General features: G+C 36.2%; 1 protein-coding gene across 1 annotated transcript in view; it reads left to right on the plus strand.

Moving 5' to 3' along the window:
• KCNMA1 (potassium calcium-activated channel subfamily M alpha 1) overlaps positions 1-24,506 on the plus strand; it is a 255,043-nt gene that overhangs the window by 79,389 nt on the left and 151,148 nt on the right. Inside the window, exons 5-8 of the mRNA XM_033515702.1 lie at positions 14,518-14,593; positions 19,309-19,384; positions 20,937-21,107; positions 22,731-22,822. Coding sequence (XP_033371593.1) covers positions 14,518-14,593; positions 19,309-19,384; positions 20,937-21,107; positions 22,731-22,822 — 415 coding nt within the window. The remainder of the gene's footprint in view (positions 1-14,517; positions 14,594-19,308; positions 19,385-20,936; positions 21,108-22,730; positions 22,823-24,506) is intronic.

The raw sequence follows: 24,506 nt of genomic DNA on the forward strand, positions 1-24,506 counted from the left end.
AGGGCTCTGATGGAACTTATGTACTCACCTGAGACTGGAGGTTTATTTAAACTGGATCATTCATATGCTTCCAGTTATCTTTTGGCAATTCTTTCACTCCACTTTTTATATATGAAGCTAAAAATAGATAAGAGAGAATTTGATTAAGATTTTTCACTCTTGCTATAATTCCACATTCAAAAGGGGAAACTTCATTAATAAGGTTATTTACATGCACTGCCTGACCATCACCTGAGAGGCCCAAACCCCATTGGGATTAGGTAAAATGACTTCTTGTGCTTCAGTGCTCCAGGTATGAATATGAGAAAAGCAGCTGGTCAGAGCCTGCTGCTGGTAACACCAAGGTTGTGGGGTTTGTCCCTGTATGGGCTGTCTACCTGAGAGTTGCACTTGATCCTCGTGGACCCCTTCCATCTCAGAATATTCTGTGAATCTGTTAAGTTTAAACCTTCCTGCTCATGTGACATTTCAGAATTAATGGTTGGATGGCTGAAAATCTGTTAATTTACCCACTATTCTGTTTTTACAGTTGCAGTATTTTGCTATACAAAATCAGACAGCACATAGAAAAGGAAATTTTGGGAAGTGTTCTTACAGCTGAAATATTTAAGGCTTTTTCTGAGGTTTTGAATTACAAGATATTTATACCATCTGGCAGTTTCATACAATATTGACTTAAGTCAAGGGAACAGTATCCTTCATGGCTTGTCACATTTTGCCACTTGTTTCACCTCAATTTTTGAGTGCTTAACATTCTCTAGTACTTCTGTATTTACATTCTTACATTATACAGGGCTTGCACTTGGTTCACTGCTGACCTGCAGACATTTAGCCTTCATTAACCTTGTTACCACCTTCAGCAGTGTTTATTCTCATATTATCTCAAATTCTGAATGAAAATAGAAACACAGCAGAGCATGCTATGAAATGAAGGACATATTTCTGCACCACAAAAATGTCTCTGAAGTCACTGACTCCTCCATAGCCACTTGCACTGCAGTGGCTCACATAATGGATTTCCAGAAAGTTTGCCAATAAAGCAAACTCAAATTCTCAGAGGCCAGGATTTACATGCTCTTTAGATCTCCATGCTTTGGAAACTTTTTTGTTGCTTTTGTTATTTTCTTCTGCTCAGGGAACTCATTAATTTGGAACAGTATTAAAGAAGCTGCTACTAAACTTGGGAGTGCATTTTTGTTTCATTCAGGCATTTAGTTTTTAATTGTTCTTGAAAAAGTCAGTGCGTTGTGTTTATGAATTGTATATAGTTACTAAAGATTCTTCTCTACATCTATCTAGTGATCTTCTCTGCTTTGATATGTGTAAAGGGATATGAAGTGAAAAAAAATTACATTTTTTGATATTTTAGGTTTCAGCTATCTAAGCTTAACTTGTCTTCAAAATTGCACAGGCATTTACCAGAAGCAGGTTTTCCTATGATATCTCCCTAGATGCAACTTTGATTCGAAAGCTGAATATTGGAAAACCAGCCTTTTTAACTTTATGATTTCATTTGTTTATTGCTAGTAAGTATATAACAAGTGGCAAATAAAAAACCAGAATAATGAATCTTTTAATTTAAATACAGTATTAAAACTTAGAAATAGTAGGGCTTCTACATAAGTAAAACTGCTGTAAAACTTTCTTTCTAAAGCCATTTTCTTGTTGCAGTTATAGGTGATTTATACAGGGAAATTATTTTGCTATCTTTTAAAATCACTCTTATGAAGTAAGGCAGATGGACATGTGCTACATAGACAGGTTTAATACACAGCATTTTGTTAAGCATTATCCTTCAAGGAGTGCTGGTTTTATTTAAAACAGCAATATTGTAGCACCACTGTGGATGTTCAGCTTAAATGAATCTGTTGTATATTAAGTGTGAAGTTCAGTTTGAAGAGGTTTCTATGAAAGTTGGGATATCTAGTGACTGTAATCTTCATCATCACAAGTAAATTGTTGTAGTCCCTTACAAGCACAGATGACTGAGAGCAAAACGCTGTTGAAATTTCTGAGGTACTCAAAACTCTCCAGTTGTTAGTTCTCCATTATCAGCTTGTTACTCTGCTTCTCAGTATAAAATATCTCTCAGCTTTATTTTCTTCATAATTGCTGGTTGTTTTATTTTGGTCAGCCCCACGCTGTGTGGAACATTTTCCAACAAAACTGAAGGAGTTTTTGTGTATGGGTGAGCTCATGGTGCCCTAGAGAGCCACACTGGTGATTTGCAGGCACTGTGCAGCCAGCAGTTAATGCCAGTCTCCCCCATCCACACTGCAGCCCCTTGGCCATTCAGAGGGGCATTTCCCTGAAAATAGGGAGTAATTTCAGCTGACACCACACTTGGGGGTGTGGGTCATACCTGCAGAGCCCAGAAAAAACACTTATTTTGCTGAGAGCTAGATGGAATATTACTAGCCAAATAGAGCAGTGAGACTGTGTGCTGAAAGTGAAGTTTTCACATTTTAACAGATTGCTCAGTTTTACTTAATTCTGTTCTGGGATGCTTTTCCTTGAAGTTAGTCAAGGGAGCTCATGAAATTCAAGCATGTAATTGCAGTATTGTTACAGCAGAAGAAAGAAATCACAGCAGGATAAATATAAAATAATATATATTAAATATAAAATAAGGTCTGAATATATTCCACAAAGTAGTTATTATTATTATTATTATTATTATTATTATTATTATTATTATTACTATTACTATTACTATTATTATTATTATTATTATTAATGCAAACTTTGCACATCTTTCCTATTCAACACTCATCCTCCCCGATACCAAAAACTCCTAAGTCCTGCAGGGGTTCTTACTGATGTATATTAAGGCTGCTGTAAGTAATAGGTGTAACAGTTCAATTTTTAATTATGAACATAAGTGATTAGTTAATTATGTAAGTAAAAAATTAAGGTAATTTTATGAATAAATATTAAAATTTGTATTGTAGCTATATAATTTAAATATACTTTAATGCAATTTAATTATTTGAAATTTAGATACTTATTAAAACATAGTTAATGAAGTGTTTCTTAATGACCAGTACGTGGTTGGGACAATGCTAACTCTGAAGAAAATGTTATTTTCATAGTGGCTAGTATGCAGGCAATATATGTCATGGTGGTGTGGCAGTCAATGAACATATGAGTTTCTACATGTAAAATATTGTGAATATAATTTCAAATGAGATGGGATGCTTTGTAAAAGTATGATTTGGGCTTTTATTATTTGTTAAATTCCATACTTGTTTTTTTCTGTGTTGTTTCACTTTACTTCCTATTGTGGGCAAAGTGTAGATGCCAGCACTGTAAAAGCAGAGACATCTGGAAGTATCATCTGAATTCTTTCATGTTCACTCTTACCTGGGAAATTAATCTAGAAAAGATTATATATCATTGCATTTGGAACAGATGCTGTAAGAAATATGCTGCATTCAGTGGAAAATAGCCAATGATACATAGATTTGAGGAATAGGCTCTTCTAGGAAAATTTCAGATACCTACTTTACTAGGTACTGACTTTACTCTGATAGTGCATAGAAATTTCACTGTCTTCTCTTACTTATTGGGTAACATTGGCTTTTAAGGGAAAGCATTTCTGTACACTTGAAAATGTGAGAATTTTCTTCCCAGTAGGTAGATCACAGATTTTCCTATCTGATGTGAATTTGAAGAGAAGAGTTTTAAATGCTACTTCCTTTACTGGCTTTATTCTTGACTCAGTCTTAGTGATGAATTGACACTTGCAGTTCTCAGACCTTGTATTTCAACATGATGCAGTACTGAAGAGATGAAGATTATTTTTTAGTACTGCATTGGGGTGAAATAAGGGATGCTGAAATGTGGGGTATGGAGCTGTGCAACAGCTGTGTTTGAAAAAAATAGTTAAAACACCATAATCTTTGATTTATGTGGAATTTTATGACTGAATTCTTAATCCTACAGCTGGTCTGAAATACTCTGTTTATTGTTGGTACAGTATAAATTTACACAATGTGCAAGGAATCATTCTGTACACTAAGTAAAAGGCTATTGCTTCATCAGGACAAACATAAATATTTTTTGAATATTTGTCATCCATCTGGTCAGAGAATGGAATTAAAGCTTTTTGCACCTGGATCATAATCACATTCATACAGAATTTTGTGGTTCATTTTCATAACTGATTTCTCATAATTAATTAATCTGTATGTATTTGCTTATATCCATTCTTTAACTAATTTCTTTGTGCAACTCAGAGGCTAAAGTGGCTTCCTGAATAGGATGCTTTATATCATACCAGTTGATTGGAAGTGAAATACTTGACTCCTTTTCAAGCCCTATTTTATAGTATGCTCATTGTTTCTTTGGCAGTTATGGCCTGTGCCTTGTGACTCACGGGAGCAAAGACTGGCAGAATTGAAAGTCTTTTTTTAAATCAACCTCCTGCAGCATGAGTCAGGCTTTAGATATGGCCTTTGCCCTTCCTTTGCCTTTGTTCTTATCATTTGTTCTGCCCTATGGTTACAGCCTCTCAGAATAGCATATTCCTGATTTTACTGCAATTTGTTCCTGATGAATGCCATGGAAAATTATATAAGATGCTAACTTGTTAATTTTCAGGAAGGGAAGTCTCTTTATTGTGGGTTGTAATGGTCACTTTAGAAAGCAGCCCCCAAATTTCCAACCTTCTGTGCAAGCCTCTTTGCAAGGTTAGCTTGTTGAGGTGTAACTTTTTATTTGAATGATCATTTTGGTTTTAGTTGCACCATCAGTAAAGTGTATTAATATTTCTCTCCCCAAATTAAAGAATTAAAAAGGGCATATTTTCCATCTATTTTAAATATGGACTCACAGTATCTGGAAAGGATTACACAAATGTAAGATTAAAAAAATAGAAAAGTGAGAGCTGAATAAATTCTTTGCCTTCTTAACCCTCTTTTATCCACTAGGTAAATATGAATAGTGGTTATTCTTCCCTTCATGTTTTCAGCCTTTTGTTAAAAATGGCACCAACCTCACTTTGGTGGCATAACACTTCCTTTGTAATATAAAATGTTTACAAGTTAATACTCTCTGGTTTTATGTAAAGATCTGCTTTTCATTTACTACTGGCTATATCTGTGCTTGGTTTATGGAATATGACATAGTTGTTGCCTGAAGTGGTGTAAAGCAGGAAAGTTAATGTTTACAACATCAAGTGACTGGTTTTGTTCTTGCTAATGCCAGCCTTTCTGGAAATGGTTTAATAGCTTAAGACTTTGAGACTAGGAGATAAAAAAATAAATAATGCAGGAGATAAAAAAATAAATAATTTTTTCTTAGTAACTCAGGACTGGTTTGTAACATTACCTTCTAAATAATTTAGTGAGATTAATGAGTGGCAAATTCTTGGCAGAATATGCATTATTCTGGTTTTGTCATATTCCATAGACATTGCTACAAAGCTGTAATAAAAAGTAGTTGTTGACCAACCTGTAGGATTTCTATATTCAGAAACAGCAAGTTATTTTTTTCTTTTCTATGAATAATACTTTTACCATTTTTGAAACAGAAGCAATGAAAATTTTATGGGCCATTTTGTGTACAGCAAATGCCTTTTACATTTTCATTTTAGAAGTAGCAATTTAAAAGAGGAAAGGTAGCATGTGGAAAATTCTGTGTTCACTTATTTTAAATTAAATTAAAAATGAATTTTCAAGGGGAGAGTAGTCACAGGATATAACACAGTTATTTTTCTCTACAGCAGGTTTCTCCTTGTCAGATTCCTTGTGTTTTGTGGTTTTTTGCAGGTTGTGCTTTTGTGCATAACTGTAAGCAAATAGTATCCTACAAAAGCACAGCAAAGGACAATAATTTGGTACCCACTTCTACCCACTACATTGCTTTTCCAAGGCAGGATCTAATCTTCCCTTGCTCTCCTTCAAGATGATATATAGCAAGTCCCTGCATGGCCAAAGGGAAAGTGGAGCTTAGCTGCTGACAAGTCTTGCTTTCTTCTGCATTTTTAAGTTTAATAGCTTCACATTTGGATGGACTTTGAAAGCAAGTTGTCATTTAATTATAGCAGTACTTCTATAAGTATGTAGATCTCTTTCTACGAAAAGTTCAAGGAGGGTCATGGAGTGAGTGATGTCCTTCATGGGGATGCTTCTGTAGAAAATATGAAAAACTTCACTTGTAAGTAGATAGGAATAATTGAAGGTAAAATAGGTTGTTAAAAGTCATTCTAAAGCTCTTTATAACAGAATGTTTGTTGATTAGTTTGGATTAAATACTTCAGAGCAGGCTGCAGACATTTCAGGTACTGCTGGTAACAGAGGGCTTAGGAGTTTTAGGTCTACCTCAGACCAGGAGGCCAAGGACCGTGTCCTTCACAGGGGTAGGAAACAGTGATATTCTACTGATAGCACCACCTTCACTTGCTTAATTGGACTCCAGACTTTTACTCAGATGCTCATCTGAGCTAGAATTCCTAAAAGTTATTTTTCTGGATAACTGAAAAAAAATTAGTCTACAGAGAACAGTTGTCTGCAATCTAATTTTACATCTAATATAAAAAAAAATAAAATTGGCCAAGTAATAGATCAGCGTTATAGATGGTCTGGAGCTGTAATGTCACTGAAATCAAGGAGCTGTCTTGGGTAATCAGGTTGTAGAACAAAATACTAAAAATATATTCATTTGGAAAGCAGAAATGTCTGCACAGAAAAGTAGTACTAGCAGCTTTGTATGGCTGGCTGTGATGTTGAAGAGTACTTCTCAGCACAATATGCCATCATCCTGCTGCTGCTCAAATTTATATACCTTTTTTTTAAACTTGTTTAGCAGGTTTATTTTAGATTTGATCCTAGTTTGTGTCATTTAATTTATGTTTTTAAATTTTGATGAAGGCAACAGATTAAGCAATGCACTGACCAAAAATAAAGAAAATTGATAAAATTCTGGCTATCCCAGGAAGCTGAGGAGTTAAAAGAATACTGTCAAATCTTTAAAACCAAAATAATAGGTTATGTAAACTAAACAGCTTGGCTCTTGCTATTTATTACTTTGGTCCTGTTTTCCTTTAGAGACGTTCCAGGCTTTCAAGGTAAATGGATTCTACACCCAAACATTTGCTGTACTAAGTATGAAGTACACTAATGATAGGTTTAAAATTGGATAATAACAAGATTATAATACTAGTCAAGAGGAAATACGGAAAGGACAATAGCGTGCCTTATATGGCGTAAAGTAAGTGGGACGTGCATTCAGCTTGAGCTGTACGAGATGTGATTAGTAACACAGCTAAGTACCATGTTCAAATCTTTCCAGTTTGAGAGGAAGGATTCAAGTGCTCACAGGTACATCATGGATGTTTGTCAGCTTGCAGAGATAAAACTCATCCCTATGGACTCAACTAACTTGGCTGTTGTGACCGGCAGGAATGTAACCAGGTTTTTTGTGAGAATGTAGTGTTAAAGGTTCCAGTGCAAGGTACTCCATGCAATGAATTGTTTCACTATCTGCACGTAAATTATAATTTGAAATTCGTGTGTACTACAATCCCCTTTATATTTGGCAGTCCACTCCTTAATAACATTTCCAAAATGCTTTGAAATCCTGTGTATTTCATAGAAGCACATGATGCAGCCTATTTTTGTGTCTGCTTTGCATTGTACTCCAGATGGCATTGGTATATTTGTGGGTCTTCTGAGGCCAAAAAACAAGGGGAATAAAAAGGAAAAAGGAATTATTAGTATGTTCCTCAAAATGAAGATACTTTTCACAATGAAGTTTGTGTATTATGCTCAAAGCAGGAAAATTCATGAAGAAAATCTATCATATGTAATTGAAGATCATGATTACTTTTAATTTGAAGAGCTTTATCCAACTGAATGAGGTGTTAGTTGACTGAACAAAACTCCAGTTTTGTGACTATTCATAGAGCAAGTCTGCTTGAGAGAGCTGAGGATTCTATTATTCGTTCTCTTGCTTGATGGCTAAATTGTTTTGTTTTGAATTCTTTTTCCTTCAGTAAGGTAGCTGTCATTAACTGGGATTGGAGGAAGGGTCGTTGTGTTTATTTGTTGGAGGTTTTTTAATTTCATCTGGGATAAATCCTGTAAGAGTTGGCTGATTATGTGAACTCTGCCTTCTGCGTACTAGCTTTAACTGGAAAACAGACATGTGAACTTGCCAAAGGAACTAATACACTGTAAACAATTCCCTTTATGTACATGAATGTCAGAACTATATTCTTTGTGAGTGTACCTGTTCATTCCAAGTGAACAGCATCATGTTTGTGGGTTTTGAATCAATGGGTGTGGTTCTTTGATGTATCTGAAAGAAGCTTATGTGGTAATATCCGGATAGAAGATGGTTTTTAAGCTCTAATACATCACGGATCAGAGGAGCATCTGCACTGCCTGCCTGCTTCTGTGATTTGTTTTGCCCATCCAGTTTGTAGTACTCTTAGTCTGTTTTGTCAAGCTGGGTTTTGTGTTTGAATTCATTCTGTTTGTTTCAAGCTAACGGAAATGGACGAGATTATACTGAATTATTTTTGATAACAATCAGTAAAGGGGAACTTAATCCTGTGTCCAGTTAAATCTGCTCCCAAAGAGAAGTTCTGTTAAAGAAAGAACTCTGAGCTGTCTCTCTGTGTTGATACTGAATTAGCAAAAGGAAGGGTGGATATATATGCCCATCTTCACTGTTAGTGAACGCTGTGACTGAAGACTGGATCACAGTCCTTACTTCAGTGCTCCTGGAGCTGAAGATACACAGTCATGATTCCCAGCAAGATTTTAGTCTACCACAACCCTTCTGGAGGCACACGTACAGAAACGTACAAAAGTACTAGAAGGCGTAAAAAATCTCACGGAGAATTGTTCAAAAATGGATATCGTGTCAAACCTGGACATAATATCCCCGAAAAGGAAGAGCAACGCACTTTGCGAAACTCCTTGGTGTCTTGTTACAGGGTCGGCTCATACTGGGGTAAGGTCCAACTCAACTTTTTCTTCAGAATTGTAGTTTTTTATGCTGTCTCTGGTGCTAATATTACTGTATCCGGTGAAAAAACATGTTCTGTTTCATTTCTCGACTTTAAAAAAAACTGCAGTATTTCAGTTGCTTTGTAGAAAGAATTCTTTCCCAAACTTACATGCTGCAATGTACTCCTGTTTCTCCAGAAAAGGGGTTCATTGTTCACCTAGAATCAAATAATCCAGTCTTTATTGAAGGATGGATTATAATATTCTGCAGTGTTGGTGTTACAAGAAATTTTGTTTCAAACTACTGTCATTATTTCAAAGATGTAATAGCAAGATGAAGGAGTGTGCAGCAGAGAGATGTATTAATGAATCTTCGATACAGCATTCTTTGAAAGCAATATATGTAGATTCTAAACTGGATTGTGGTTTTATTGTCTTGGTCAGAGAGCATTGATATTTTTTTTGTTTTTTGTTTTTGTGCTGCAGGCAGTTTTCACCACTTGCATAACAGAGGTGGAGAAATGTATAAAAATATTTTGTCTGGGTTGCTTCCAAGGAATGACACATCCTTTTCCTCCCATTCTATTTCTTCTTGTCTTTTTTCTTTGAGCTTTCATTTTCAAGCCTATCTACAGGGAGTAAGACCTCAGACAACTCTGCTGCACTTCGAAGATGTTCAAAATGGGATTATTTTGCATCTTAAAAATTATCCCTCTATTCTGTGTCTCAAAAAAGGTTCCTAAATATGGATTCTGGGGTTTTTTTCAGACTTCAGTAAACCATGTAGTCTTAATGAAATCTAGGTAGAAGTAGCCGTTGGTAAGTTTGATGAAGATGTTGTTCTGATAAATGGGTGAATTGTTTCTCAGGAATAGAAGTGGTAAACAGAATCTTTGTACTGAACCCTTACACCAATATTTTGGGTCTACAATTGTCTATCAGGGAAAAAATGAACAGCCTAAGGCAGTAAGAAAGGGATTACGTATCTCATTGGTGAGAAATAATGTAATGCTTGGTGCTGCTCTTGTCGATTGAATGTCTCATGTTGAATGAAGAAATACCCCAGTTCCTGTTTCTATTGATTAGAATCTCATTAAAATAAGTATAGTTATCATGATTTCCTTGCCTTTTCCTTCAAAGACTTTAAATGGTACATTTCCTTTTTTTTCTGGGGGGTGATGGGACGGGGGGGTGGGGTTTACAGCCTACAACTAATCCTGGTTGCTTCTGTATATTAATCCAATGGAAAAAACTGTATGAAAGAGAGGAAAATAGCCCATTGCCTGTAAAGTCATATAAAGCTGTAAATAATACTGTTTACTTTGCTGTAAACTTTATAGATAAAATAATTTTCTACCATAATTGCATTTCTACTGTCACATAGTTTATTTGCCATGTCAGGGTCACTATTCTTTTCCAAAGAATCTATCCGTTTTGTAGGCTCCTTAGTAAAGAGTCAGGAAAGAAGTACTCCTGCTGTATTCTAGATGTAGCCTGGTAGTTCAGCATTGCATATTGCTTCCTATTGAACAGATAATTGATTTATCTAAAGCTGATTTCAGGGGGTTTTGGCACGATGCGGCCTCTCCTAGTGACCATTTTTTACAGATTTTTTACAGATTCTAGGTTGAACACCATGATATGAAATAGTTTTACACACATATTTTACATTTTCAGTGTATTTTGAAAATTATCTGTTTGCTGCACAGGCAACACAGTATCTAAAGAAAAATTTTTGCAGTTAGAAAATAATCCTGTGGTAGAGTTGAATGTTTATTTGAATTATCATACCTACAACTCAGATTGTTGTACTAGAGGCAGAAACTATTGACTAAAAAACATTGTCTCATTGTTTAAGTAATCTGGTTTATAATCATGAAAGTTTTTTCTGGTCTTGATATCTATGAATATCTTAGCTTTGTCCTGGGTATTGTGGCTGAGATAAACTCCAATTCCTAAGTGTATTTTAGTCACCCATTTAGAAGCAGAAGCCTGAGAAACTCAAGAGGTCCTTCTTTTATATTATCTATGTTTTTTCTCTTATTAGGAAGATTTTTTGGATAAACTAAATAATCTGGTAGTTTTTTTTTTCTCTTAATAATTTTTAGTATAGCAGATTATATGCTATCCTAGTCAGATCCTGTAAGAAAATTCCAATGTAAAATTCTTTGCCTAGAAAAGGATAAGTTACTTGATGGAGAGAAAGTAGCACCGTGCTTTCTGAGCATTCTGTTTAGCAGTTTACAATTAACTTTATCAGACAGGGTCCATGAAATTAGAATGGACTTCACTGTAATATGTAAGAAACTTACCCTATCTCAACCCTTGATTATATCATTTAAATGTAGAACAGTTTTGTAGGTATTTCACAGAAAAACAAATTACTCTTCTCCACTTTTATAAAACACATTCCTAAATATTGCTAAGAAAAGAGATCTGTACACATTTATATGTACATGTATATGTAGCTGAAACAGCTTTGGGGAAGGAGGAATTTTTGTTAGTGCTCCTATTACTGAATTTTGCTTTCTATTTTTGATACATAAGCAAACATCAACCATTTCTATTCTTGGCACGGTGGTAGACCTGAAAGAGGTATCATCATCTCAGTTGTGCAACAGTGGGTTTGAGTGCACCCTCAGCAAGTGAGCAGAAAACCCCCAGCTGAGTGGGGCAGTTGATGTGCTGGAGGGATGGGAAGCCGTCCAGGAGGACCTGGACAAGTTTGAGAAGTGGCTCTGTGGGAACATCCTCAGGCTCAGCAAGGCCAAGCACAGGTCCTGCGCCTGGGTTGGGGCCACCCCCAGTGTCAGCACAGGCTGGTGAGGAAGGCATTGAGTCCCTGCCAGAGGGTTTGGGAGTGCTTGTAGATGAAAAGCTGGATGTGAGCCAGCAATGGGAATTTGCAGCCCAGGAAGCCAGTTGTGTCCTGGGCTGCATCAAAGCAGTGTGGGCAGCAGGGCACGGGAGAAAATTCTACCCTTCTCTCCATTCTTGTGATCCCCACCTGCAGCACTGTGTCCAGCTCTGCGTCCTCAGCACAAAAAAGGGGATGCAAGACCTGTCTGTGAGGAAAGGCTGAGAAAATTGGAGATGTCCAGCCTGGAGGAAAGAGGGATTTGGGGAGACCTTATTGTGGCCTTTCAGTATCTGAAGGGAGCAGACTTAGCAGAAACTGTTTCAATAGAAGAAAGGGTAGTGGTTTCTATATAATAGAGGGTTGTTTAGAATACTGATAAGGATTTTTTTTACAATAAGCATGATGAAACACTGGAACAGGTTGCCCAGAGAGGCAGTAGGTGCCCCAGCCTTGGAAACATTCAAGGTCAGACCAGACAGGGTTCTGAGCATCCTGATCTAGCTGCTCATCGCAGGAAGATGACCTTGAAAATTCCTCCCTACCCAAACTATTGCACGATTCTGTGAAAATCACATAAAATGAAATACATATATAACAGCAGATCTGTTTGTGCCTAGGAAACTTCAGGATACTGGAAATAATTAATTTGCAATGTAACAATTCCTTTGGCTTTTATAATTGAAGACCTGTTCTATTTTGTAGTTAAACTGTCCAAGAAAACTCTCTGGTGATTTTTTTTTTTTTATTTTTTTACCTAATTCTATTAACTAAAGAAAGTTTTTTAAAATTATGTGTGCTGCAGAAAATGCAGAACTTTACCTATAAGGATTTTCTTCTTCCACAAAAAATACATTGAACACATAGTATTTTTCTTCCATCATTTGATGTCCCTGCAATTAAAATGTAACTTAACCCTTATGATGGTTTGGAGATATAAGTTTTATTGCTAACTTAGATGTTTCTCAAGTTTCTTTTTGAAACATAGCAATGGTTAACTTGGTCTTATCATTAGCTTCAGATGCAGTGCAAAACATTAGAGGCAGGATTTTTTTTCACCCCAGCCATTTTTCATAAAAGTTCACAGGGAGCAGAGTGAGGAAAGCAGCTGGAGGAAAAAGCTGGAAAATTTGTGATTGCTAGTAAGGATCTGGTCCTTCCCTGTCTAACCACATTTTTTTCAATAAGAGTAGTAACTGTGGTAACTACTGGAATTGGAACAGAGGGGTGTGTCTTCCACAGTTTCATCAATATGATCCAAAGTTATCATTCTCTAATTGCAAATGGATCTGACATTTAGTATTATTAAGCTTCATTTTATTGCTTTTCATTTAGGTCCTTGAATCCATTTAGCAAGTTGTGATTAATTTTCAGAGTTCCCCACAGTTAGTAATTAAAAAGAAACTTTATATCCATATAAAGTACAGGAGTGTACTTTAGCACTACTTAGGAGTCTTAACAAGGCAAAATATAAGAACAAATATTTTATTTAACAACTTTCCAAGAACATTGAAGGACAAACTTCTTGCTTTAAACACATCTTGCCACGTGCACCTTTGTGCTTGAGGGGAACCTCTTACTCCAGTGAGATGATGAAAGTTGTGACCAGGTTTATATGTTTGCCAGAGTCAGTATTTCCTTAAGTTTCTAAAATAAAAAGTAGTCTGTTGCATTGGAGTTGGGTAAAATAGATGTCAATAAAGAGAATGTATGAGATGAAGCTGCTCTAGACCTTCCTGTAACAGCTGAAATACCATGTTACACCACTTTTATGTAGCTCCTGTACTCTCTAATAAAACTTATCCTTCAAGCTTTACTTTAATTTTATAAGCTGTGCATATGTACAGTACAGAGTGTACTTTTATTCATATGCCAAAAATCTGCAGCCAAATCACTTACTATCAGCATAAGACTATTTTAATAATTTAAGCCCTTAATCTTCTTGATTAGTTTCTCTTGCACACACTCTCTTTGTCTCACTGACTTTGTAGTTATCTGGGAATTGCTATGCACGCAATCTGATTTCAACATAAAAATGCTATTTCATTGTAAAAATACTTTAAAAAAAAATGTTGCTATGTAATGTATTCCTATAGTTATAGACTGATGGTAAGAATTACAATAAATTTGTCATTTTTAAGAGAAAAGGTACAATTTCTCTGTTTTCCTGCTTGAGTTTTTTGAAATTAGAGTGGCGATAGGGAGCATTATTGCTATGAAAGATTTTACGTCATTAAGATTTACCAAATTTAATCAGGCATATACAGTATGCTTTATCCAGGTTATCAGATTTCTTGCCCATGATCTGTTATTTCTCACTAAGCAACACTGGAGCTTGGAGGACTGAGATGTTTCAGACCTGCCTGTGTCTTTGACAGCCTGAAAGAGGAGGACATGTGCACTGCAGCTCCCAACAGAAACCTCAGTGAGGTTTTTCCCCCTTAGCTTTCAGCCTGTGTGTCTCCTCCCATTATTTCCTATATAAAGTAAGGCTTTCTGGTAGGATAAATCTGTTATTAGGGAAATAAATTTAAAACAATTTGAAACATACTTGTTAAGGATCCTTGCACTATTAAAAATGGAAGAACATTTCAAAGGTATTTGACTTTTTGTATGTTACCTATGTTGGTTTGATTGCTGTCATTTTAATATGCTGTTACAATTTGAATTGTCCTTTACTATAACCGTTTTCTTTCACTGCAGGTTTAAGGTTTTTAAGAGCCCTTAGACTGATACAGTTCTCAGAAATCTTGCAGTTTCTGAATATACTTAAAACAAGGTAAGACTTTTTCTTACATGCTGATTTAGTTGCATTGGTGAGAGAATGTAAATGGTTTAGATTTGGGGCCTTAGTAATATATTATTTTATTTTCTGGAAAAAAAACTTGCTTTTTATCTGTTCTTTAAACCCTTTTCTGCTCTTTACTGATTTGTCAGTGACAGCAGCTTTTTCTATGTGATCATTTTAATTGATGCATTGTTATATTTGAAATATTGAGCAAGGTTATGTGTTGATAAATTCTAAGCAGAATGAATTCCATAGCTTTGAACTGATTAAACATTTTTTCTTTCCATATAAGCAGTCCATGTTCTTCTCTCTTGAAAAACTGAAATAAAAACTCATTCAAAAGAATACAGTTAAAAGGTATTTTGAGGAATTCTCATTGTGGCTCTTCCAGTTTTTTTTTGTACTGAGCATCAAAAACATTTTTCACATCAAAAACATATTAAAAATTACACTGAGCCTCTTTATATTGTGTTCATTATCCTTAGTATTTCTTCCACATAATAATTAAAATATTCCAATTAACCTTCTGGCTTACTGGTTCTTTGGCCTATTAATACATGGAAGTTGTGCAGGAAAAGCACAATTTTGGACAAAAGATCATTTTGAAGGAAATTAAGAGAAACCTTCCCATGCTTTGCAGTTGAAGACATACTGTTTTTCATCATTCTCTAAAATTCTCTAGGGGAAGAATTGAACCCAGCTTCCAATAATTACTGTAAAATCAGTTCCATTTTGAAAAACTCCTCCCTGCACCAGTTGCTGTAGATGTGTGAGGGCTTTATATGCAGATAAATCCATTTCTTGCTGTGATAATTTGTAGCAATGGGAATTTGAACACACTCACAGTAAACAGCTGTTTCTTCAACCCTTAACCTTGAAACTATTCTTTGTACTGTAAAACACTCACACTCTCTGTCCCTAGTTGTGTTACTGGCAGGAGGCCAGTTCTGGTCAAACAAAGACATCAAAGAATGCAAGGTGAAGCTCCATAGCTCAGAATGCTCAATATGGAAAAGGAGAATAAGATTTAACATACAGAACATCCCTGCCATAACAAGTTGCTGTAAGTGGAGAAACCCCATAAACTCAAAGGATTCTGGATAAAAGCTAACATCCCCTTCATCAGTGGGGATTTGGGAAATTCCAGATCCATAAATGTGCATTAACACATTCAAGGTACACATTCAGAGCTTGTTTATTTAAGATTGACCAATTCATTGAAATGGCCTTTCTCTGGTGCAGAATTTACTCTCATGTTAGATAACATCTCTGTGATTGTTTATATGGGTGCCAAAATATCTATAAACCTCAAATGTTAATTAGTAAAAGCCTGTAGAGCAGAACTTTCTTATATGAGTGTTTCAGTTTAGCCAGTTAATTCATTCCTAGCAATTCATCACTAACATCATTTATTTGAATGAAAAATTGTCACCACCTCGAAACAGGTTTTTATGTCTCTCCTTGTTCCTGGTAGTGCAACAGAAAGTCACGTCTGCTCTCTTTTTTGTCTTAATAACCTGAAATGAACTAAATCACTTGGAACGTCAGCAATGTTCCGAAAACGTCTTCTTGTGTTTGTTTGTTTTGTTTTGTTTTGTGGATGTGTCAAATTAAAACAAATTAACAGAATGAAATTTGTTTTAGAAAAGTTTCTAGTTACACCTGACATAAATTTGATTGTGTGAATGCTTGGGGTTTCTTTTAATGTCTTGCATGAGTTTAGTTTATAGAAAACAACAAGCCAGAAAATTAGTTTCTAACTGGTACTGCAACCTTCAATGAGAAATTTTTGTATTTTCAGTGTGTTCTGAAGCACCATCAGAACTGCAGTTCATGTGCTGCACACACATCTATTACAGTACAAGAATACTCCTTAATTGAGAGCTCTGGTTCTGAATTTTTTCACTTCCTAAAAAAATAAAGCATGCTGAGCCCTTATGATTAATGGAGAATCTTGAAATATTTTGTACAAGTTAGAGCAGTTAAACTAGTAGTCTCAACAAATCTAGTGTTATTTAAGTAAAATTTACTTTCCTAAATTCACTCAGTGATATCAGTTACATACTGTGCCCTTAAACCATTATTATTACTTTAACATACTGTAGTGTATGCTTTTGGCCCACTACTGCAGAATTATTTTTCTCAAGGATGGTTAAAAATCTTCTGGAATTAAGATATTACAATGTTTTTCAGTCCACTTTTAAGATTTTATTGAAATTTTCAACGTTTTAGGATTTTTATGAACATCAAGTCATAGAACCAATGACAGAACTTGAATTGTTGGATTTGGGTAGTAAATTCAGTATGTTATTACTAGCTGTGAAATTATAGTAGGGGAAAAAAAAGTACTTCTTATTACTTAAAAATTCAGCAATAGGAAAGTGTTCTCCATTTGAGGTCAAATGTATTTATATGAAAAAGGTATGGAACGAATTTGACCTAGGCATTCCAGTGCATTTGGCATTAATAACACTTAACATCTGAGAAGATGAGAAACTGGTTGGGTATACTGGGCACTGGTTGGGTATACTTTTCTCCTCCTTTTCTCTTTTCTCCAGTAAAGAAAAACATTTACTGTAGCCTATAAATGAAAATTACTCCTGGAATGATTGACTGAGATATAAGGATTAAAGGAACATCATTTCTTTTCAGAGTGAGCAGAAGGGCCATTCCAAAAAGTGAAATCCAGAGAAAGAAGCTGCACAATGCAAAAACACAGTCAGTAAGGAGACTAGCAAAGTGTTAGGTGATTATTAGAATATCTGAAATAAAAGCTAAATATATTTGAAAAGATCTTGTAAGACTACACAAAATTTTACAGTGGCACTTAAAAGACTGTACTCTGCCAAGAGTTTGTTTCCCTAATTTGAAATTAAACATATTTAAGATTTTTGTCCCATGTTTTATGAAATTGAATTCTACTGTTTTCAGCTGAAAAAATTCTCTCCTTCATTGTTTTCTAATATTTTCTAAAAAAACCTGCAGAGGCTTAGGCAGGGCTCACAGTAAGGGATTTTGCACAGATGTTGGAAAGAGCTTAAAGAGGGGGAAAATGTTTATGACTAATCCTTCATCTATATTTAGACTCTGGCAGAAACACAGGGAGTATTTCACAGAGGACAGACAAGGTACAGTGTTTAATAAATCTCCAAAAATGAAATGTATCAAACAGGTAATGTAAATAGTTACTATTAATGGGTAATACAGTAATATGAAGAGACCAACAGACACTTTATTTATATATATATTTTTTTGTAAGGAATATCTTTTTTTCTAAGTTCAGGTGAAGGATGATGCTCAGCCTTTCATAACGGAGCATTGCATCAGCATCACTCCTATGATTTTGTTTAATCTAGGAACCTATTGCTTAGGGTCCTATGCTATAAATGAACATTATCACTAATAAAATAGGGACTTAACCATAGTTTAAGAAGGAGAGCAATAGGGAATATGTGATGTTGGTGAACACTAATGACACAGCTGCTGATACATTATTTTGAGTACAGTATTCATTTCATCATCTGACATATTACCCAGTCCTATTCTGTTTCTTGTACCCCCTATGTCCACTTACTGAAGCTTTAAAAAATATATTTAAAGGAGCTGTTCTGGTTAATTTTGCAGGTTCTTTTCCAAATTTTGTGCAGAAAAAAATGCATCTTTATCGTCCTCAAAATAGTTATAAACAGAGACATCGATTAATTTTTCCACAAAACTACTACTGCTAACACTGGTGGTGAATTTTGCCCAATTTTTATATTTTTTAATGTTTTGCTTTAAGGATAATTGTAGGGGTTTTTTTTCTAAGGTGTTAGGTCTTCTTATAAATATTTTCAAAACCATGAATGGGTAAGATTGTTTAAACACTGTCATACATGGACTGCAGTTCCTCATGTTTTTTTGAATATCCTTCTTAGGACAGTGACTTTTGTGAGAAGAGGGGGAGCATGTTTTATTTGTATTTCTTCCAGAAGATTTTAAATATGGTATTTTCCTGCTGAACTGAGTGAGGTCCTTGCTTAAAAATCACTTCTTCCTACAGTAGGGAAAATACTATTCAGTGTGACTAAAATATATTTGCAGAGTTTCTGGTAGGTTTAAATTATACTTTTTTCTTTTTTTTTAGAGAAAAATGTGAAGTATTAAATACTCTAATTTTGAATTTTCCATAAAGAGGTCCATAGGAGTTAATGGAAGCAGAATAATATGAAAAATACCTAGGACTTCACACAGGAGCTGAAAAATAACTTAGTTCTTTAATTTGGGAATCACAATTTTGTCATGTATTTTTTTTATGTATTTACATGTGAATAATTCTGTGTGTATATCAGTGAAAAATGAAGTGAGTGTACTGAGAGGCAAACCAAATTACCTGGGAAAAAGCATTATTTGTTTCTGTTAGTTTGTTTCTGACTGCTGATGTAGCCAAGGTTTCTATTTGTCTTTCTGCTCTCATACCTCGGGACTTTCTCTTCAAGCTGAGAAGGAGTCTGAATTCTTCTACATTATGAAAATGTGAGCTCTTCAAAGGAAACATAATACATATTATACATAAAGTTTTGAACAAATTTTTTAGATAAGTTGCTTTTGGGAAATAATCATAAGGTTCTTGGTTAGAAAGTATGGAACATGTACAGAGGTACTTATAAAAAAAAAAAGTGTGACAAAGTCTAATCTAAGGTCCTGTTTGCTTTGTTTATTTCCAGTAATTCCATCAAGCTAGTGAATCTGTGCTCTATATTTATCAGCACGTGGCTGACAGCAGCTGGGTTCATACATTTGGTGAGTGCCCCTGAAAAGGCTGGATTGAGGTTTTCCGGCGGAGCTCGGGCTCTCTGAGCTGATTTTGCCGTGCCCATCAGGGCTCTGCAGTGCAGCCTTGCCGGCTCCCCAGGGCTCGTTCTCCTCTTCCCCGGCTCCCCAGGGCTCGTTCTCCTCTCCCCCGGCTCCCCAGGGCTCGTTCTCCTCTCCCCCGGCTCCCCAGGGCTCGTTCTCCTCTCCCCCGGCTCCCCAGGGCTCGTTCTCCTCTTCCCCGGCTCCCCAGGGCCCGTTCTGCTCTCCTGAGGCTCCCCAGGGCCCGTTCTGCTCTCCTGAGGCTCCCCAGGGCCCGTTCTGCTCTCCCCCGGCTCCCCAGGGCTCGTTCTCCTCTCCCCCGGCTCCCCAGGGCTCGTTCTGCTCTCCCCCGGCTCCCCAGGGCTCGTTCTCCTCTCCCCCGGCTCCCCAGGGCTCGTTCTGCTCTCNCTCTCCCCCGGCTCCCCAGGGCTCGTTCTGCTCTCCCCCGGCTCCCCAGGGCTCGTTCTCCTCTCCCCCGGCTCCCCAGGGCTCGTTCTGCTCTCTCTCCCCCGGAGCTGGGGCGGTGTTTTGGCTATCCCCGGGCTCGGGTGGGGCCGGGCTGGGCAGCAGGTGGCGGTGTTCGCCAGGGAACTCCCCGCAGGATCCCCCGGCACTCCGGAGCCCTTGGCTGGCTCCACACAGCTCCATCCAGCCCTGGAGGATTAAATCCAGACTCCTCCTTTTCTTGCTTCTTCAGCTCGCCCTTAAAGATGCACAGGGATTCTGAATGTTTTAATTTATGATATATTTATCATTCATGGACTTTTACACTCCTCTCGGCCAATGTAGCACTTCTATCTGGAAATAATACCTTTTTCTATTTTTGAACATACAGAGCACAATACCCCTTAAATATTACATCAAGACCAAGGGAATGCTATTTTCTAAGATCTGGAATTTTTTTTTTCCTTTGTTTTTTAACAAAAGCTTTTCTATTCTACTGTAGGAATACTCAACCTTCAGCTTTTTACCATGGAACAATTTTTAAATGGCCTACTCCTTTCCCACTGACAAATTTATAATTTTGTCTCAACAGTGGCTGGCTGTTTGAAAAAGTAGTAGCATACCACTAAAGGTGCCAGTAATGCCTTCAATAGCTACAGAGTCTTTTAAAACAAAAACATTGAGGAGTATAATTGCATTAAAAGTAAGATTTACTCTGAAAATATTCTGAACACATTTTTATTAAATGAACTTACCTAACTACATGAGTAAGTTACATTATTTAGTGGTGCCTGGAAAAGATACTTCCCATAAATTATCTGAGTAGCAAGGCTGTGTATATTGGCAAAAGAACTGCAGTGCTCTATTTGGCACAGGGTCAGGTTCTGTATTTGATCAAAATAAAATACAGGAAAGGATTCAGAGTTCATACTGTATGCCAAATGATATATCTATACAGACACAGAGGCACATACATGTATGAGTAGAGTGAATTTGGGGTTAATTAGAGATAATTATAATTAATATAATTCATTATATGTTTACTTCTATATTGTAGGTGGAGAACTCAGGGGATCCATGGGAAAATTTCCAAAATAATCAACCGCTAACATATTGGGAATGTGTTTATTTGCTGATGGTTACAATGTCCACTGTTGGCTACGGAGATGTTTATGCAAAAACAACCCTTGGTCGCCTTTTCATGGTCTTCTTCATCCTTGGGGGACTGGTAAAAATTCCTCTTTATTTTCTTCTTAATACTCCAGCTACCTTAAATTTGTTCCTGTATATCTCAGTGTTGTAATTAAGGAAGCAATAATATCTGTATTAGTAAATTAAAATTTATTATAAAACATTAAAATATGTTTAATATGCATTTTTTTACTGTAGATAAATATCTTTGGCAAATAGCTTGTCAAATTAGTCCAGTATTAGTCCAGAATTAGAATTTTTCTAATCCATTTAAATGAGTAATGTATGTGAATGCATGAAGTGCCTTAATGTTTCAACATACAGTATTATTTGTAGTCCTCTACTTCTTAGTGATTGATTTAGAGCATTTTTGGAGGTTGCTATTGATATTTAAAGGCACTTTGCGGTTTCAGAAGTCCTACCCACCCTTCTGTGTTCCTTCCCAGAATTCCAACAAACACTGTGGCTTTGGACTGCCTTAAAGAGCAGCTTGCCTGATTCAGATGATGGCAAACCACATTCTCTTTCATGTCATGTAGTACAATTTTAACTGACAATTTATCACATGACCATAACCAGTATCCTTTTATATCAGCGATTTCTCGTCTTCTTTGCCCTGTATGTAAATAGCACCCAAGTTGCTATTTGTCTTGTCAACTTTTCCATTATCTGTCAGTGCTAGGAATATTATTACACCTCTTGCCACGTTCCCTAAACCAGCAAAGTTAATTTTAGTATTTACGCTGTGCAAGGTAAATGCTTTGCAGGTGACTCGTAATGTGTATAGTTCCCATACACACATAAGTATATTGTTACTTTACCCTCCTCCATTGATTTCACGTATACATACATCTCACAGAGGTGGTATGTATGTAACCAATGTTATGAATGCCATATATGAGACACACACAGATATGTATGGGCATTACATATATGCATTCCCATCTCTGTTCGTTGGCATGTCAAATGGCAGTAGCTCTTCGAAGTATCCAGCCACAAGGAAACTGTTTGTTGGACAAAACATGGCACAATAATTTTTATTTTCTCCTCAAAACCTTTTTTTCTATCACATGTTATTCCAATCCTTCTAAACCCAAGAACTTTTGGAAAAGTTTTTTTTTTGGGGGGGGGCGGGGTGTGATTTTTTTGTTTCTTGATGGGGAAATAACCCCTGATTTCCTCTTGTTTTTGTCTTCTTTTAAATTCTTACCATGGGGGGGAAGAGTCTGTATTTTAAAACAGAAATGTAACAGTAATACTTGGCTTTGGTTTTTTTTTTGCAATGGGGCTTGGATAGGTTTTTTTTCCCCTCCCCTCTTCATGAAGAAATAGACATAACTGTTTTTTGGGATTAGATACCAGTTTGAAGTAATTTTGTTCTTGTTTTGTTTTATATGTCCATTTTTTTCTGTTTTGACCATTTTCTTTGTTTATAAGATGTATACCTTCTCCAAGACAAACTTTTACATTGAGCCCTCTTGTTTTGTTTGATAAGAACTTTTTCATTTTTTTTTTTAATTTTCTTTTTAAACAACTGCATAGATCTAATTCTTTTGCATTTTCAGATCTTAAAAATATATATCTTCTGAAAATATTCATCATCCCCCTTTCTTTGGCCTCTCTTTTTAGTCTTTTCTTCTGTCTCCTATCTTCTTCTTAGGCCATGTTTGCCAGCTACGTCCCTGAAATCATAGAGTTAATAGGAAACCGCAAGAAATATGGTGGTTCCTATAGTGCGGTTAGTGGAAGAAAGTAAGTATCCCAAGAGGCTCTGCTGCCTCTGCTGCAGTAGAACACTCTCTGCATGCCATTTTCTTTTTTTTTTTTTTTGTGTTTTTGTTTCATGCATGTAGGCAATGTTTGCTCGCTACGTGCCAGAAATTGCTGCTCTCATCCTTAATCGGAAGAAATACGGCGGAACTTTTAACTCAACCCGAGGCAGAAAGTAAGTCCAAAAAGACCAGGTGTGGTTTGTGGGACTCTAAAGAGCCCCTGAAGGTGGTAATAGCTGACTCACAGCTTACAAGGCTGTATTCTTTGACGTCAGATGTTACCACTGGAGAGTTGTCACACTATGATTAGAGACCTGGGCTGTGCTATGGTACAAGTCACAACATTCTGTCCCTACTTCAAAAGAACTTGGATACCACTCAGAGTACACTGACATACCTTGTGAAAAGTGCTGCTGTTACACATGCAGTTAACTTCTGCAGCTAGGATGAGTTGTCACTTCACCATTTTGGGCATCAGAATATCATGTGGTTTATATCTTACCCAAGCGACAATGATAATTCACATGATTTTCAGACAACTCAGTTCTTCAGAAAACATTGATTTACTGGATGCAAAACAGGAATTATATATTGACCAGTTTGTTCTGTTGGACTGACCGTGTCAGAAGCCTAACAGCTCTGTTTCTCAATGTTCAACCAGCAGATTCAGACCTCATTCAACTTCTTTTTGACTTTCCATGGATATTGCAAACTCTCTTGATTTTAGAATCTGTGACCAGGGATTTTAAAGCAATTCTCTTCCCTGTACTGAGAATATCTGAAGAAGAACAGGCAGTAGCCTTAATATCAAAATAGTATGGTAAAACACCAAACCTACTACTTTTACCTGGTGACGAAGGTTAAATTTTATTGGACCACATTACCTCATTACATTTCCATTAAAAGCGAGCTCGTTTTCTTGACCAAGTTAAAACTAGCCCTTTCTGGCATTCCCAGCTCCTGGATATGCTAGGATATGGCCTTTACTGAGCTAGATGTCCTTGGCGATATGGTGCAATACAGCACAATATCACCTTTAGTGTTGCCATCCTTCATTTCATTACATACCTCTGTGACATCCACTGGCAGAGTGTATTTGCCCTGAAAGCCTAGTCATATAGAGAGCCCTTTCCATATGATATAAATAAGGTACTGCAAGAAATTTATCTAATGGATTGTTCCCCTTCTTACTTTAAGAAGATAATTTTTAAATTAGTTCCTTTCAAATCATCACCCATGTGACATTTTGTTGAAGTGGATTATGGTTTTATCAGGTTATTTCTCCTCTCTGTGTAACAGAAAGACTGTAAATGTCCCACAGAGCAAATTCTACAGTACTGTTTTATATCACTCTGTAGATAAATCAAAGTTTTGAGATTAGATATAATTTATGCTATTTTCTGTTCATTAGACAGTAAACTTCAATACATGCATTTATTGAGATACCCTCAAATGTCTAAGGTAAACTCTAAACACTGATGTTGGAAACTTGAATCTCTTACCTAGACAAACTTGCCTTGATTTATTTCTGATATTGAGTATTATTGTTAATTTCCCAAAATTCTTATCTGTGACAGAGGCCATTCATATTTATATTCATTGTTTTCTCAAAGAGAAGCTTTTCAAACTTAGAACATATCCCTCTGTTTTCAAATCTCCAAAGG

This window comes from Parus major, chromosome 6 (assembly GCF_001522545.3).
Source record: "Parus major isolate Abel chromosome 6, Parus_major1.1, whole genome shotgun sequence".
Classification (NCBI taxonomy): domain Eukaryota; kingdom Metazoa; phylum Chordata; class Aves; order Passeriformes; family Paridae; genus Parus; species Parus major.